This window comes from Gymnoscopelus microlampas (genome assembly GCF_963454915.1).
Source record: "Gymnoscopelus microlampas genome assembly, chromosome: 23".
NCBI lineage: Eukaryota > Metazoa > Chordata > Actinopteri > Myctophiformes > Myctophidae > Gymnoscopelus > Gymnoscopelus microlampas.
This window is the reverse complement of record NC_139960.1, coordinates 418,752-436,542: the sequence shown is the minus strand read 5'-3', so window position 1 is coordinate 436,542 and position 17,791 is coordinate 418,752. Positions and strand designations below refer to the sequence as shown.

General features: G+C 42.7%; 2 protein-coding genes across 4 annotated transcripts in view; both read left to right on the top strand.

The window, feature by feature from the left end:
- The window catches only part of lemd3 (LEM domain containing 3), a 54,891-nt gene extending 38,998 nt beyond the window's left edge, over positions 1 to 15,893 (top strand). For 2 of the 3 annotated variants that reach the window (XM_084049698.1, XM_084049699.1), the window contains 3 exons: positions 5,912 to 6,017; positions 9,609 to 9,687; positions 11,341 to 15,893. In XM_084049698.1, the coding sequence (XP_083905824.1) occupies positions 5,912 to 6,017; positions 9,609 to 9,687; positions 11,341 to 11,555 (400 nt within the window). In that variant the 3' untranslated portion in view covers positions 11,556 to 15,893. The remainder of the gene's footprint in view (positions 1 to 5,911; positions 6,018 to 9,608; positions 9,688 to 11,340) is intronic. The other variant, XR_014600197.1, reaches the window with a different exon arrangement.
- LOC311039739 (NACHT, LRR and PYD domains-containing protein 3-like) overlaps positions 1 to 17,791 on the top strand; it is a 246,419-nt gene that overhangs the window by 120,649 nt on the left and 107,979 nt on the right. The window lies entirely within an intron of this gene.

Below are 17,791 nucleotides of genomic sequence, written 5' to 3'. Positions count from 1 at the left end.
GGATTGTTGGTGGGTACAGTGTAGAGAGGGGTTGTTGGTGGGTACAGTGTAGAGAGGGATTGTTGGTGGGTACAGTGTAGAGAGGGGTTGTTGGTGGGTACAGTGTAGAGAGGGATTGTTGGTGGGTACAGTGTAGAGAGGGATTGTTGGTGGGTACAGTGTAGAGAGGGATTGTTGGTGGGTACAGTGTAGAGAGGGGTTGTTGGTGGGTACAGTGTAGAGAGGGGTTGTTGGTGGGTACAGTGTAGAGAGGGATTGTTGGTGGGTACAGTGTAGAGAGGGATTGTTGGTGGGTACAGTGTAGAGAGGGATTGTTGGTGGGTACAGTGTAGAGAGGGATTGTTGGTGGGTACAGTGTAGAGAGGGGTTGTTGGTGGGTACAGTGTAGAGAGGGATTGTTGGTGGGTACAGTGTAGAGAGGGGTTGTTGGTGGGTACAGTGTAGAGAGGGATTGTTGGTGGGTACAGTGTAGAGAGGGATTGTTGGTGGGTACAGTGTAGAGAGGGATTGTTGGTGGGTACAGTGTAGAGAGGGGTTGTTGGTGGGTACAGTGTAGAGAGGGGTTGTTGGTGGGTACAGTGTAGAGAGGGATTGTTGGTGGGTACAGTGTAGAGAGGGATTGTTGGTGGGTACAGTGTAGAGAGGGATTGTTGGTGGGTACAGTGTAGAGAGGGATTGTTGGTGGGTACAGTGTAGAGAGGGATTGTTGGTGGGTACAGTGTAGAGAGGGATTGTTGGTGGGTACAGTGTAGAGAGGGATTGTTGGTGGGTACAGTGTAGAGAGGGGTTGTTGGTGGGTACAGTGTAGAGAGGGATTGTTGGTGGGTACAGTGTAGAGAGGGGTTGTTGGTGGGTACAGTGTAGAGAGGGATTGTTGGTGGGTACAGTGTAGAGAGGGATTGTTGGTGGGTACAGTGTAGAGAGGGATTGTTGGTGGGTACAGTGTAGAGAGGGGTTGTTGGTGGGTACAGTGTAGAGAGGGGTTGTTGGTGGGTACAGTGTAGAGAGGGATTGTTGGTGGGTACAGTGTAGAGAGGGATTGTTGGTGGGTACAGTGTAGAGAGGGGTTGTTGGTGGGTACAGTGTAGAGAGGGATTGTTGGTGGGTACAGTGTAGAGAGGGATTGTTGGTGGGTACAGTGTAGAGAGGGATTGTTGGTGGGTACAGTGTAGAGAGGGATTGTTGGTGGGTACAGTGTAGAGAGGGATTGTTGGTGGGTACAGTGTAGAGAGGGATTGTTGGTGGGTACAGTGTAGAGAGGGATTGTTGGTGGGTACAGTGTACAGAGGGATTGTTGGTGGGTACAGTGTAGAGAGGGATTGTTGGTGGGTACAGTGTAGAGAGGGGTTGTTGGTGGGTACAGTGTAGAGAGGGATTGTTGGTGGGTACAGTGTAGAGAGGGGTTGTTGGTGGGTACAGTGTAGAGAGGGATTGTTGGTGGGTACAGTGTAGAGAGGGATTGTTGGTGGGTACAGTGTAGAGAGGGATTGTTGGTGGGTACAGTGTAGAGAGGGATTGTTGGTGGGTACAGTGTAGAGAGGGATTGTTGGTGGGTACAGTGTAGAGAGGGGTTGTTGGTGGGTACAGTGTAGAGAGGGATTGTTGGTGGGTACAGTGTAGAGAGGGATTGTTGGTGGGTACAGTGTAGAGAGGGGCTGTTGGTGGGTACAGTGTAGAGAGGGATTGTTGGTGGGTACAGTGTAGAGAGGGATTGTTGGTGGGTACAGTGTAGAGAGGGATTGTTGGTGGGTACAGTGTAGAGAGGGATTGTTGGTGGGTACAGTGTAGAGAGGGATTGTTGGTGGGTACAGTGTAGAGAGGGATTGTTGGTGGGTACAGTGTAGAGAGGGATTGTTGGTGGGTACAGTGTACAGAGGGATTGTTGGTGGGTACAGTGTAGAGAGGGATTGTTGGTGGGTACAGTGTAGAGAGGGATTGTTGGTGGGTACAGTGTAGAGAGGGATTGTTGGTGGGTACAGTGTAGAGAGGGATTGTTGGTGGGTACAGTGTAGAGAGGGATTGTTGGTGGGTACAGTGTAGAGAGGGATTGTTGGTGGGTACAGTGTAGAGAGGGATTGTTGGTGGGTACAGTGTAGAGAGGGATTGTAGGTGGGTACAGTGTAGAGAGGGATTGTTGGTGGGTACAGTGTAGAGAGGGATTGTTGGTGGGTACAGTGTAGAGAGGGATTGTTGGTGGGTACAGTGTAGAGAGGGGTTGTTGGTGGGTACAGTGTAGAGGGATTGTTGGTGGGTACAGTGTAGAGAGGGATTGTTGGTGGGTACAGTGTAGAGAGGGATTGTTGGTGGGTACAGTGTAGAGAGGGATTGTTGGTGGGTACAGTGTAGAGAGGGATTGTTGGTGGGTACAGTGTAGAGAGGGATTGTTGGTGGGTACAGTGTAGAGAGGGATTGTTGGTGGGTACAGTGTAGAGAGGGATTGTTGGTGGGTACAGTGTAGAGAGGGATTGTTGGTGGGTACAGTGTAGAGAGGGATTGTTGGTGGGTACAGTGTAGAGAGGGATTGTTGGTGGGTACAGTGTAGAGAGGGATTGTTGGTGGGTACAGTGTAGAGAGGGATTGTTGGTGGGTACAGTGGGTACAGTGTAGAGAGGGATTGTTGGTGGGTACAGTGGGTACAGTGTAGAGAGGGATTGTTGGTGGGTACAGTGTAGAGAGGGATTGTTGGTGGGTACAGTGTAGAGAGGGATTGTTGGTGGGTACAGTGTAGAGAGGGATTGTTGGTGGGTACAGTGTAGAGAGGGATTGTTGGTGGGTACAGTGTAGAGAGGGATTGTTGGTGGGTACAGTGTAGAGAGGGATTGTTGGTGGGTACAGTGTAGAGAGGGATTGTTGGTGGGTACAGTGTAGAGAGGGATTGTTGGTGGGTACAGTGTAGAGAGGGATTGTTGGTGGGTACAGTGTAGAGAGGGATTGTTGGTGGGTACAGTGTAGAGAGGGATTGTTGGTGGGTACAGTGTAGAGAGGGATTGTTGGTGGGTACAGTGTAGAGGGATTGTTGGTGGGTACAGTGTAGAGAGGGATTGTTGGTGGGTACAGTGTAGAGAGGGATTGTTGGTGGGTACAGTGTAGAGAGGGATTGTTGGTGGGTACAGTGTAGAGAGGGATTGTTGGTGGGTACAGTGTAGAGAGGGATTGTTGGTGGGTACAGTGTAGAGAGGGATTGTTGGTGGGTACAGTGTAGAGAGGGATTGTTGGTGGGTACAGTGTAGAGAGGGATTGTTGGTGGTTACAGTGTAGAGAGGGATTGTTGGTGGGTACAGTGTAGAGAGGGATTGTTGGTGGGTACAGTGTAGAGAGGGATTGTTGGTGGGTACAGTGTAGAGAGGGATTGTTGGTGGGTACAGTGTAGAGAGGGATTGTTGGTGGGTACAGTGTAGAGAGGGATTGTTGGTGGGTACAGTGTAGAGAGGGATTGTTGGTGGGTACAGTGTAGAGAGGGATTGTTGGTGGGTACAGTGTAGAGAGGGATTGTTGGTGGGTACAGTGTAGAGAGGGATTGTTGGTGGGTACAGTGTAGAGAGGGATTGTTGGTGGGTACAGTGTAGAGAGGGATTGTTGGTGGGTACAGTGTAGAGAGGGATTGTTGGTGGGTACAGTGTAGAGAGGGATTGTTGGTGGGTACAGTGTAGAGAGGGATTGTTGGTGGGTACAGTGTAGAGAGGGATTGTTGGTGGGTACAGTGTAGAGAGGGATTGTTGGTGGGTACAGTGTAGAGAGGGATTGTTGGTGGGTACAGTGTAGAGAGGGATTGTTGGTGGTTACAGTGTAGAGAGGGATTGTTGGTGGGTACAGTGTAGAGAGGGATTGTTGGTGGGTACAGTGTAGAGAGGGATTGTTGGTGGGTACAGTGTAGAGAGGGATTGTTGGTGGGTACAGTGTAGAGAGGGATTGTTGGTGGGTACAGTGTAGAGAGGGATTGTTGGTGGGTACAGTGTAGAGAGGGATTGTTGGTGGGTACAGTGTAGAGAGGGATTGTTGGTGGGTACAGTGTAGAGGGATTGTTGGTGGGTACAGTGTAGAGAGGGATTGTTGGTGGGTACAGTGTAGAGAGGGATTGTTGGTGGGTACAGTGTAGAGAGGGATTGTTGGTGGGTACAGTGTAGAGAGGGATTGTTGGTGGGTACAGTGTAGAGAGGGATTGTTGGTGGGTACAGTGTAGAGAGGGATTGTTGGTGGGTACAGTGTAGAGAGGGATTGTTGGTGGGTACAGTGTAGAGAGGGATTGTTGGTGGTTACAGTGTAGAGAGGGATTGTTGGTGGGTACAGTGTAGAGAGGGATTGTTGGTGGGTACAGTGTAGAGAGGGATTGTTGGTGGGTACAGTGTAGAGAGGGATTGTTGGTGGGTACAGTGTAGAGAGGGATTGTTGGTGGGTACAGTGTAGAGAGGGATTGTTGGTGGGTACAGTGTAGAGAGGGATTGTTGGTGGGTACAGTGTAGAGAGGGATTGTTGGTGGGTACAGTGTAGAGAGGGATTGTTGGTGGGTACAGTGTAGAGAGGGATTGTTGGTGGGTACAGTGTAGAGAGGGATTGTTGGTGGGTACAGTGTAGAGAGGGATTGTTGGTGGGTACAGTGTAGAGAGGGATTGTTGGTGGGTACAGTGTAGAGAGGGATTGTTGGTGGGTACAGTGTAGAGAGGGATTGTTGGTGGGTACAGTGTAGAGAGGGATTGTTGGTGGGTACAGTGTACAGAGGGATTGTTGGTGGGTACAGTGTACAGAGGGATTGTTGGTGGGTACAGTGTAGAGAGGGATTGTTGGTGGGTACAGTGTAGAGAGGGATTGTTGGTGGGTACAGTGTAGAGAGGGATTGTTGGTGGGTACAGTGTAGAGAGGGATTGTTGGTGGGTACAGTGTAGAGAGGGATTGTTGGTGGGTACAGTGTAGAGAGGGATTGTTGGTGGGTACAGTGTAGAGAGGGATTGTTGGTGGGTACAGTGTAGAGAGGGATTGTTGGTGGGTACAGTGTAGAGAGGGATTGTTGGTGGGTACAGTGTAGAGAGGGATTGTTGGTGGGTACAGTGTAGAGAGGGATTGTTGGTGGGTACAGTGTAGAGAGGGATTGTTGGTGGGTACAGTGTAGAGAGGGATTGTTGGTGGGTACAGTGTAGAGAGGGATTGTTGGTGGGTACAGTGGGTACAGTGTAGAGAGGAGAGGTGGAGGAGTGGAGAGATAAGGGTCAGGAGGAAAGAAAAATGCGACCGCCTTCATCAGCAAGGGAAGCATGTTTGATCCTGTTATGTAAGTCAGGGAATATTATCAGAATAATGACAAATCTGGGGATAAATTCCTTACCATGAATTGTCTTCACTCTTCACATCTCATAAAGACTGAAATGCACTTTCCCCTAGAGGAGTCTGTGACAGCTGCACCCTTAACCTTAAGATCATACATTTCATTGTGTGTTCAGTAGCATGTGAGGTCAAACTAGGGTTTGTTTTATGATTCTGAATCCATTGCAACCACTCCTTGGGCTAAACACGTCCATAGACGACCTTTTCCAGGTTGTATTCCAGGATGATACCTTAGACCCCATTTCTCCTCTCGTCCACCCCATGGTAGAACAGTTCAACACCCCCATTGAGATTAATAATAATAGAGATTAATAATAATAATACAAGCGTATTGGCCAATCACAGCGCGTCCTTGCACACGTTGTATAGGTTTTGGGATCACCTGTCTGTCTGTCTGTCTGTCTGTCTGTCTGTCTGTCTGTCTGTCTGTCTGTCTGATTCAGTGTTTTCACACAATGACTACATTCTCATTCAAAACCCTGTGTGTGTGTGTGTGTGTGTGTGTGTGTGTGTGTGCGCGCGTGCCTGTGTGTGTGTGTGTGTGTGTGTGTGTGTGTGTGTGTGTGTGTGTGTGTGTGTGTGTGTGTGTGTGTAGGGAGGTGGGGGAGAACTGGCACCTTGCCATCCATGAAGCCATCCTGGAGAAATGCAGCGACAACGATGGCATCGTTCACATCGCTGTGGACAAGAACTCTAGAGAGGTACACACACACACACACACACACACACACACACACACACACACAGATAGATCCAGACACTGATCAGAAGAAGGTCAAACCAGATTAAATGCTTATTAACACACAGAGAAACATTACTATTAAACTATATACAGAAAGTGACAGATGATCCCCCCCCTTCACTACTCAAGGGTTAATGAAACATGATGTTATGTATGTTAGCTCAGATAGAACACATTTTAACTCATTTCCTGCCATGGACGCATAAAGTCCTTCTATTAAATAGTCCACTTGCCCGCCAAGAAGCATAAGGTCGTTCTTTAAAAATAATGAGGCCCGCTGTTAAGTCTGAGGCAGCGTAACACAGCTCTGTGATGATCCATGTCACTCAGAGAAGAACTATGTGGACGTGACATCATTCCAAAAAACGTTCCACTTCCATCCGCCCTGTGTAATGATTCTTCTGTGAAAAATCGTGAAAATGTGTGCAAATCTTTTAATATATATATATTGTTTTAAAGCGAACAATTTTAACTAGAATCTTTGCTTCCGGGGGTCCCTGAAACATATATTTTTAGATGGGGGTCTGTGGCTAAATACATGTCATTTTGGGGGTCCTTGACATGGAAAAAAGAACCACTGATATTATGGCGACATATGTTTTTTTCAAAAAACTGTTAAATCCCCCAGAAGCAAAGATTTGAGTTACAAATGTTCGCTTTTGAAACTCAAATCTCAAGATTTGCAAAAAAATAACGATGTTTCTAAAATAGCAGATCTACAAGCTCATAGCGCGGCACTCGGTGCCGCGCTATGAGCTTGTAGATCTGCTATTTTTTGAATAGCCAAAGAGTAAAAAAAAAATGCTTTTTTGCTCAAATCAAAAAGTGACACAGATGCTTCTTCAGGGCTTAAAGGGTTAAATAAAGTGACAGGAGATTTACAATTTGTAAGATCAAATCATTTATTATCCTTAAACTAAGTTTACAATTATTTCTGAGCCTATGAAACTATCAGAATGAATTATCAAACAAACAGTAAAGATACAATAAATACCACTCAAATAACAGCGCGCTGGATACACAAATCTCTCCCTAATCACAGAGTAATGATGCTCGAGACAGGGCGATATTTCTAGCCTGAAGCATCCTTTCCCTCTCCCAGCGTTACGTCATAAAAACATTATCAACTAGATCTTGATGTTGGCTTCAGAGGACGAGGCTGACTCCACACCTTCCCCGTCACAGGCCTCTGGACTCCTTCACCTCCCTTCCATGGCCCTACACTCCCTAACCTTTGGTTGCGATAAGCGTCTATGAAACCCAGGGTTCCCACGGTCATGAAATTCCTGGAAATATTTTGAAATTAGAAAAACAGTTTTCCAGGCCCTGGAAAAGGTTTGGAATGAATCAAATGTTTTGGAAAATGTTCAAAACTGTTAGTTTTCAGGATTTAAATTCTAAAATGGCAAAAGTAGCAGATCTACAAGCTCGAAACGCGTCGCTTCGCGCCGCGTTTCGAGCTTGTAGATCTGCTACTTTTGATGCTTTTGTGTGACACTGTAGATGAGAGGTTTCTCCCCGACAGCAACGAAATGCATTGTTTTTGTCAAACATTAGGTGAAAGACAGGTCAAATGTGGTGAAATGCAGTGTTACTGATACGTTGTTAGCTTGTAGATCTGTTCTTTTTGTCACGTGACACCTTCGCTCGAGTCCGTCTTGGGGCATTGATGGCACACTGGTTTAAGAGTCTTATTATTGCACTGTAGTGTATGATTTCTATAGTCTGTGTGTATACACACACTAAACACACACTGTAGTGTATGATTTCTATAGTCTGTGTGTATACACACACTAAACACACACTGTAGTGTATGATTTCTATAGTCTGTGTGTATACACACACTAAACACACACTGTAGTGTATGATTTCTATAGTCTGTGTGTATACACACACTAAACACACACTGTAGTGTATGATTTCTATAGTCTGTGTGTATACACACACTAAACACACACTGTAGTGTATGATTTCTATAGTCTGTGTGTATACACACACTAAACACACACTGTAGTGTATGATTTCTATAGTCTGTGTGTATACACACACTAAACACACACTGTAGTGTATGATTTCTATAGTCTGTGTGTATACACACACTAAACACACACTGTAGTGTTTGATTTCTATAGTCTGTGTGTATACACACACTAAACACACACTGTAGTGTATGATTTCTATAGTCTGTGTGTATACACACACTAAACACACACTGTAGTGTTTGATTTCTATAGTCTGTGTGTATACACACACTAAACACACACTGTAGTGTATGATTTCTATAGTCCTGGAAATGGGGTTAAAATACTTTGGAAAAGTTATGGAAAAGTTTTGAAAATTCATTGTTAAAAATGTGTGGGAACCCTGGAAACCTTTGTCTATTATAATTTGGCATTTTTAGTTTTCTACTTCCTGGCTGGGAACTAACACTCTGAATTCTGCTGTGTAATCTTATGTCATTTGAGAGAGAGAGAGAGAGAGAGAGAGAGAGAGAGAGAGAGAGAGAGAGAGCCTCTCACCTATCATGCTTTGATAAACACAGTTTCTTTGAATACTAAGGTTACATTGACACAGTTATACTAAAACTTAACACTTTTAGTCATACCAATGATTAAAATATACAGTATATATACAGCTACACCGTATAATAGTCTATATATCACTGTGTGGCTTAAAGGGCAAGACCACTGTGGTAGAGGTTTGGTTGTGTGTTTACCTTGCCATGATGTAACTCCTAAGGTGGGCAAGAAATCAAAAATAATTGCTCCATTGATTAGAAATTGATAATTCTAAATTTGCTCCTCATTGACTTACATTGTACGGTGAAACAGATCTCAAAGTCACTCTTTAAGCACGTAAATGAACACGAACAAAGCTGATTCAGACAATATAGAACATCACCAAACACACTACTGTTTGTTTTTTTAATACATATTTGAACTTCCTGCTGATTTTACTATTTGAAGATCCGGATCCGCGAATCCAGTCCAGGTTTTCTTCTTAATAAAAATAGCAAAATCAACAGGAAGTTGACATTTTTATTTAAAAAAAAAACAGTAGTGGGTTTGGTGATGTTCTATATTGTCTGAATCAACTTTGTTTGTGTTTGTTTATGTGCTTAAAGAGTGACTTTGAGAACTGTTTTACCGTACAATGTAAGTCAATGAGGAGCATATTTTGAATTATCAATTTCTAATCAATGGAGCAATTATTTTAGATTTTCTTGTCCACCTTTGGAGTTACATCATGGCATCAAGGTAAATACACAACCCAAACCTCTACCACAGTGGTCTTACCCTTTAAATATACTGCTCAAATATGATTCTTTTGGGGGTCACGGCCTGTAAAGGTTCATTTCATGCTGTTTGATCAGAACACAAACCTTTTATTCAGCTTTATTCCTCTGTGACGCTGTGTTCTCTCCTCAGGGTGCTGAGCTTGTAGATCTGTGTGTTTCTGATGCCATGGTGTGTGTGTGTGTGTGTGTGTGTGTGTGTGTGTGTGTGTGTGTGTGTGTGTGTGTGTGTGTGTGTGTGTGTTCTCTCCACAGGGCTGTGTGTATGTGAAGTGTGTGTCTGCAGACCACTCAGGGAAAGCCTTCAAGGCTCTGCACGGCTCCTGGTTCGACGGTAAGACAATAAATACATCAATACATCATTAAAGGGATAGTTCACCCAAATAATTACTTTTTTTCTATGGATTAGTCACTTCATGGAGATGTTTTATTTATTTTTTGTCTCATTCCTAAGACAATAATGTGATGAGCGGGTGTATTTCCGGTAGGAGACACAAAGACTCTACTTTGTGTCTCCTACCAGATACATGAGCCGGAAGGCAATCTGGGAACCAACCCATCGCCAAATAAAAAGGAAAAACAATGCCTTTTTTACTTATTCATTTGGCTCTGGGCGGAGCTGAACGGAGGACCCGTGTTCAGGGAAACCAGGGTTTAGGTCTGCCCTCCCTCAGCGCTCCACTTCCGGTGGTGCGACTATGTTTTCATTCCCACTAACAACATTTCTACACGGAACACTAACACCATTTCTCCCAGAGAACATGGAGGTTTTGGTTATAAACCAACTTGTTTCTATGATGAAAGAGCAAGTTAAAATGTGAATATCTTTCTATGGTTTTGTCTGCTCTGAGGACGCTGTTGTTACATGAGTCTAGGTTTGTTTCCAGTGGGGAAAGAACGGCACACACGTAAATCCCGCCCACTGCATTTGATTGGGTAAAGCGCGGTCTGCTTCCTGATCTGATGGCACGCCCACTTGTAGCCAATATGCACGGGTTGTCAACACAGTTTTTCAAAAAATAGCAGATCTACAAGCTCATAGAGCGGCTCTATGAGCTTGTAGATCTGCTATTTTTTTTAAATTGTGAAAGATTGTGCAAATCTTTGAATATATATTATTTTAAACTAACATTTTTAACTTCTTTGCGTCTGGGCGTCCCTGGGTCTCTCTCTCTCTGTGTCTCTATGTCTCTCTCTCATAGGTAAACTAGTCACAGTAAAGTACCTATAACTCTCTCTCTCTCTCTCTGTGTCTCTATGTCTCTCTCTCATCTCTCTCTCTGTGTCTCTATGTCTCTCTCTCATACTGTAGGTAAACTAGTCACAGTAAAGTACCTATAACTCTCTCTCTCTCTGTGTGTGTCTATGTCTCTCTCTCATAGGTAAACTAGTCACAGTAAAGTACCTATAACTCTCTCTCTCTGTGTGTGTCTATGTCTCTCTCTCATAGGTAAACTGGTGACAGTAAAGTACCTATAACTCTCTCTCTCTCTGTGTGTGTCTATGTCTCTCTCTCATAGGTAAACTGGTGACAGTAAAGTACCTATAACTCTCTCTCTCTCTGTGTGTGTCTATGTCTCTCTCTCATAGGTAAACTGGTGACAGTAAAGTACCTATAACTCTCTCTCTCTCTGTGTGTGTCTATGTCTCTCTCTCATAGGTAAACTGGTGACAATAAAGTACCTGAGGTTAGACAGGTATCATCAGAGGTTCCCTCAGGCTCAGGGTCTAATATAACTCTCTCTCTCTCTCTCTCTCTCTGTGTGTCTCTATGTCTCTCTCTCATCTCTCTCTCTGTGTGTCTATGTCTCTCTCTCATACTGTAGGTAAACTGGTGACAGTAAAGTACCTGAGGTTAGACAGGTATCATCAGAGGTTCCCTCAGGCTCAGGGTCTAATATAACTCTCTCTCTCTCTCTCTCTCTGTGTGTGTCTATGTCTCTCTCTCATCTCTCTCTCTGTGTGTCTCTATGTCTCTCTCTCATAGGTAAACTGGTGACAGTAAAGTACCTGAGGTTAGACAGGTATCATCAGAGGTTCCCTCAGGCTCAGGGTCTGGTCTCTCCTCTCAGGCCGTCCAGCAGCATGGCCCACATGGTGTCACTGCAGCGTCTGGCCACCACAGCGCCTCACGCTGGAGGGAACAGCAGCAGCAACAACTCCACCACGGTGGGCGGGGCCAACTCCCTGGCCTTCTCCTGAGAGGGGAGGGGCCACAGCCAACGAACCGACCAATGGCAGACATTTGAACCTTTTTCGGGGGGGGGGGGGGGGGGGTTCGTGTTTTCTTCGCCGCGTCTCGACAAAAAGACCTCCGTCCTCCTCCTGCTCACCCCCCCCCCATCCCAAAACAAAGTAGATCTATAAGCTCTATGCTGTTATAGAGCTTATAGATCTACTATATTTTTTGGGGGGGGGGGGGGGTTGCACGATACAGCAGCCCATCATCATGTGACTGAACAAAGCGTCTGAATCAGGCATTTAGACGCTTTTATTTTGTAGAGAAAGTCGTGCAAAAAGAGACTGGATGATGATGATGATGATGATGATGGTGGTGGGTGTGGTCTGTGTGGGTGGGGACTAAACAGCCCCGCCCCCCCCCCCCCCCCCCATTCTGAACTGAGCGGAGAGGCGTGGCTTAGTTTGTACTTTTCGGATCTTTTTCCCGTCTGTTTTTTTTGTAAATCTGTATTTTGATAAAAAAAAAAAACGAACGGAACTCATTGGACCACGAGGAGGGGGCGGAGCCAAGGGGCGGAGCTTTGCATGAGGAAAGGCCGGACATTTGGACAGGAGACGAGACGGACGGACGGACGGACGTTTATATTTTTCTTCATTTTCTTTTTTTTTTTTTTCGTTGTCGTTGCTTTTCTTTTTTTTTTTTTTTGTATTTACAGAAAAACATTAAAACATAAAGTTATAAAAAACAAAGGAAACAAAAAGCTTCCAGTTTCTGACGGAAAATATTTAAAGAAATGAAACAAACCAAGAGAGAGACTTCAGTACTTCATCCCTCTTTTTATTTGACTTTCTCTTTTTTTATTTTCATTTGTTATGATTATAACCATGTTACCTCTGTTTAAAGGCACAGTACGCAACTTAGCGCTGCATAACAAAACCACAAATATATATATATACATATGTGTTTTTAACCATCATACCCCTGGGGGTCCCTGGATGGACCCTTACAGGTCTGTAACTCTGAGAGTGTACACATGGAACCAAATGGACCCTTACAGGTCTGGTCTACACATGGAACCAAATGGACCCTTACAGGTCTTACAGGTCTGTATTATTTCAAAAGATTTTAAAAAGTTTGATCAAAGAAATCACAAGTTTTTAACTGAAAAAAAATCCAACATTTTTCTAAAGTTTTTCATAAAAAAAAAAAAAAAAAAATGAATTCAATTTATAAATTTTTAAGTTTAAGAAGTAGTGAAAATAGCAGATCTACAAGCTCACAACTCGGCGCCGAGAAAAACTTTGCGAGCTTATAGATCTGCTATTTTCACTAAGTCTGGGTCCCGGGCAAACGGGCTCTTGAGCTAAAATGTTCGAGAACCACTGGAGAGGGAAAATGAAGGGTTAAAAAAAATAAATATATATATATATTATGGAAACATGGGCCAACGTTACGTAATATGCCTTTAATGTGGTTACGATCATAGCCTTTAATGTGGTTATGATCATAGCCAACGTTACGTACTATGCCTTTAATGTGGTTATGATCATAGCCAACGTTACGTACTATGCCTTTAATGTGGTTATGATCATAGCCAACTTTACGTACTATGCCTTTAATGTGGTTATGATCATAACGTATATATTTACTTTGAGACGGCAGTTTGGGGGCGGGGCGGCATGCACTAACACTTACACAACTGTAGGGGGTGCTGTTGTAAATACAGGTGATAACAAGCAACGCTGGTGGGAATTATTATTATTATTATTATTATTATTATTATTATAATAAAATCAAGGATCATTTTTTATATTCATATTTTTTTTCCAGGAACCAATAAGCTGTCTTTTTTTGTACGTGTGTTTTGATTGGCTGCTGTTTCACAGGGGAAGCATCTGTCATTTTAAGATTTATTTGGGCTATTCAAAAATAGCAGCTCTACAAGCTCACAGCGCGGCTGTGAGCTTGTAGAGCTGCTATTTGTTTTTACATTTTTAATCGTGAAAAATGTGTGCAAATCTTTGAATATGTTTTCAAAGCTAACATTTGTAAAATATGTCTGTTGCAGGACCTCCCAAAAGGGACCTCCCAAAAAGACCTCCCAAAAGGGACCTCCCAAAAAGACCTCCCAAAAGGGACCTCCCAAAAAGACCTCCCAAAAGGGACCTCCCAAAAAGACCTCCCAAAAGGGACCTCCCAAAAAGACCTCCCAAAAGGGACCTCTCAAAAGGGACCTCCCTTTGAGTTATAAATGTTGTTTCAAAACAAATATATATATATTCAAAGATTTGCACAAAATATCTTCCATATTAAAATGAATAAATAAATGCAGATCTATAAGATCTATAAGATCTATGAGCTTATAGATCTGCAATTGCAAAGAAATCTTAAAATGACACGGTATGCGTTCCTGGTCTTAATGGGTTAAAGGAATAGTTCACAAAAAAGTAACTTGTTTTCTATCAATTACACACAAGAAAAAAACCTCCATGTGTTTCATGTGTAATTGATAGAAAATGTGTCATTATTTTGGGGTGAACTACTCCTTTAAAAAAAAAAGGTGCTTCTCATGTCGAGGGACCCCCAAAATGTACACACACTTCAACAGATACACCAGGGACCCCCAAAATGTACACACACTTCAACAGATACACCAGGGACCCCCAAAATGTACACACACTTCAACAGATACACCAGGGACCCCCAAAATGTACACACACTTCAACAGATACACCAGGGACCCCATAAGAGAAGACATTTTACAGCTGTAGCTGTGATTCTGAACCATTTTAATTTCATGGACCCCCTCATTTTTTGGGGGTTGGGGGGGAGGGGTCCTTGCATTATGCATTAAGACTACGGACCCCCATTTGATGCCATTTTGATCTTTGCGGACCCCCCCCCCAATGTACTAGTAGTATCATCAGTGTTAATGTAACTCTGAGAGTGTACAACGGGTCCATTTGGTTCCATTTGTACTCAGAGTTACAGACCTGTAAGGGTCCATTTGGTTCCATTTGTACTCAGAGTTACAGACCTGTAAGGGTCCATTTGGTTCCATTTGTACACAGAGTCACAGACCTGTAAGGGTCCATTTGGTTCCATTTGTACACTCTCAGAGTTACAGACCTGTAAGGGTCCATTTGGTTCCATTTGTACTCAGAGTCACAGACCTGTAAGGGTCCATTTGGTTCCATTTGTACACAGAGTCACAGACCTGTAAGGGTCCATTTGGTTCCATTTGTACACAGAGTCACAGACCTGTAAGGGTCCATTTGGTTCCATTTGTACTCAGAGTCACAGACCTGTAAGGGTCCATTTGGTTCCATTTGTACACAGAGTCACAGACCTGTAAGGGTCCATTTGGTTCCATTTGTACACAGAGTCACAGACCTGTAAGGGTCCATTTGGTTCCATTTGTACACAGAGTCACAGACCTGTAAGGGTCCATTTGGTTCCATTTGTACACAGAGTTACAGACCTGTAAGGGTCCATTTGGTTCCATTTGTACACAGAGTTACAGACCTGTAAGGGTCCATTTGGTTCATTTGTACACAGAGTTACAGACCTGTAAGGGTCCATTTGGTTCCATTTGTACACTCTCAGAGTTACAGACCTGTAAGGGTCCATTTGGTTCCATTTGTACTCAGAGTCACAGACCTGTAAGGGTCCATTTGGTTCATTTGTACACTCTCAGAGTCACAGACCTGTAAGGGTCCATTTGGTTCATTTGTACACTCTCAGAGTCACAGACCTGTAAGGGTCCATTTGGTTCCATTTGTACTCAGAGTCACAGACCTGTAAGGGTCCATTTGGTTCCTAACTAACATGGGGAAGCCCTAGGACCCCTGGGGGTCCCCGAACCACGCTTTGAGAACCACGCTTTGTTTATCTCTGGTTGTAACTGGGGGTCCATTTGGTTTCCTTTTTTTTTTTTTTTTTGGCGTCCTCGACCCTACCGTTGAGAACACTGTCGTCCAATAGAAAGGCAGCGATGTGGGACCGATCACTTCCTGCTTTTCAACCAATCATAATGAACCATTAAGATCTGTGTCATTTTAACATTTATTTGGGTTATTAAAAAATAGCAGATCTACAGGCTTGTTGCCTCGCTGAGCTTGTAGATCTGCTATTTCTTTCCCGAAAAAATGTGAAAATGTGTGCAAATCTTTTATATATATATATATAAATAAAATTAAAGTGAACATTTGTAACTCAGATCTTTGCTTCTGGGTGATTCTATAAATGTCTTCTGAATCCCAACAGGTTTTCTTTTTTTAAATGTATGTTGCTATTATATAATATCAGTGGTGCTCAAACGTTTCCATGTCAAGGACCCCCAAAATGATTTGTATGTTGTTCCAGGGACCCCTTCATGAAGCAAAGATTTGAGTTACAAATGTTGGCTTTAAAAAAAAAATATATATATATATATATATATATATTCAAAGATTTGCACAAATTGTCACAATTATTCAAAAATAGCAGATCTACAAGTTTGTATGAGCTTGTAGATCTGCTATTTTTTAATAGCCAAAGTATAGAATAATGGTTAAAGTGGTTAAAATCTAAAATGTACAAATGAACGCATCATCTGTGTCAAGATTTCTTTGGCTATTTTTGAAAAGATCTTAAATTGCAAATCTTTGAATATATAATATATATATATATACAAGGTTTAAGGTTTTTAACTAAACTCTTTGCATCTGGGGGGTCCCTGGAACAACATATTTTGAGATGGGGGTCCGTGGCCAAATACATTTTTTTTTAAACTGTTAGTATTTTTATTAGAAGAAATTTGTAGAATCCTCCAGAAACAAAGATCTGAGTTCAAAATGTTTCACTTTTAAAGAAATATATACATTCAAAGATTTGCACAAATCTTCATGATCTTTAAAAAAAAATCGCAGATCTCCAAGCTCATTGCAGCGCTATGAGCTTGTAGATCTGCTATGTTTGAATAGCCAACGTATAAAATAATGGTTACACAGGTGCGTTCCCGTTCTAAATGGGTTTATGGTCATTATAAAAGTCCCTTTCAATAATATCAATCAGTAGATTGTATTTTATATCATTGGAAAGCCTGTATTATATAAGAAGTGTGTTCCACAAATAAACACATTTTACTCTTTCATATTAATAATAATTACACATGTTTTACAAAGAGTAAGAAAATAAATCGATTTTCTCAAAAACACGGACGTTATCAAATGTAATATTACTCAATAATATTACATTAATATTAATAATAATAGATGAGCTTGTAGATCTGCTGTTTTTTGAATAGCCAAAATATAAATGTATAAAGTGGTTAAAACGATTGACTACTTTCGCTGGCGACCCCCTGGTACCGCTCCCCCCCCCCCCCCCCCCCCCCCCAAGGACCCCTGGGGGTCCCGGGACGCCACTTTGAGAACCAATATCATAGACGACACATGAGTCATTGTAAAGGTGGATATAACTATAATCATGCTTTCCAATAATATATAAAACACGGTAGTGATTGGCGTTCCCGAACGGGACAAATAATCGCTTGAAATAAGTTTTTCTTTTCCCAACGTCATTTTTTGAGCAGTTTAAATTCTGATTATTGTGATTATTGTTCTAAATATGGCCACAACTGTTCCATCATCCAGCTCTCTCCTGTCAAGATTATATTCCAGATTATTATGATTATGATTATGCCATTGTTCTGTATTGTTATTATTTTTTAATACGTTGTAATTATTATTATTTACCTCTGTTTTTTTTTCTTTTCAACCACACAGATAAACTTCTTCTTTGCAGAAAGAAACATTTGCATCTAATAAAAAAAAGACCTTTAACAAGCCACGCCCCCCTCCTTTGATCTGCATTCAATTAACAGATTTTGATTTTAGTGGTGTTGCATTATGGGTAATGTAGTTCACTGTGTGTGTGTGTGTGTATGTGTGTGTGTGTGTGTTACTAATTGTGAGGACCCTCTGTCCCCACAACTATAGTAGAATAAGAAAACGTTTACAATTAGAAAAAGGTTAGGATTAGACATTTAGAGATTAGGTTTAGGGATTAGAGATAATAGTTATGATGGATCTACAAGCTCACAACGCATTTTCAGATCATCACTTGTATGTTAGTGATCAAATCAATCCATTGTGGAGCTTTGGATCAATAACTTTTAAGTTATTTCTGTCAAAATGAAGAAAAGTCACTTTTCCAACATTTTTATAGAAAGAAAAGAAACACCATTTTGAGGACCCCTTAGCTGAGAGAGAGA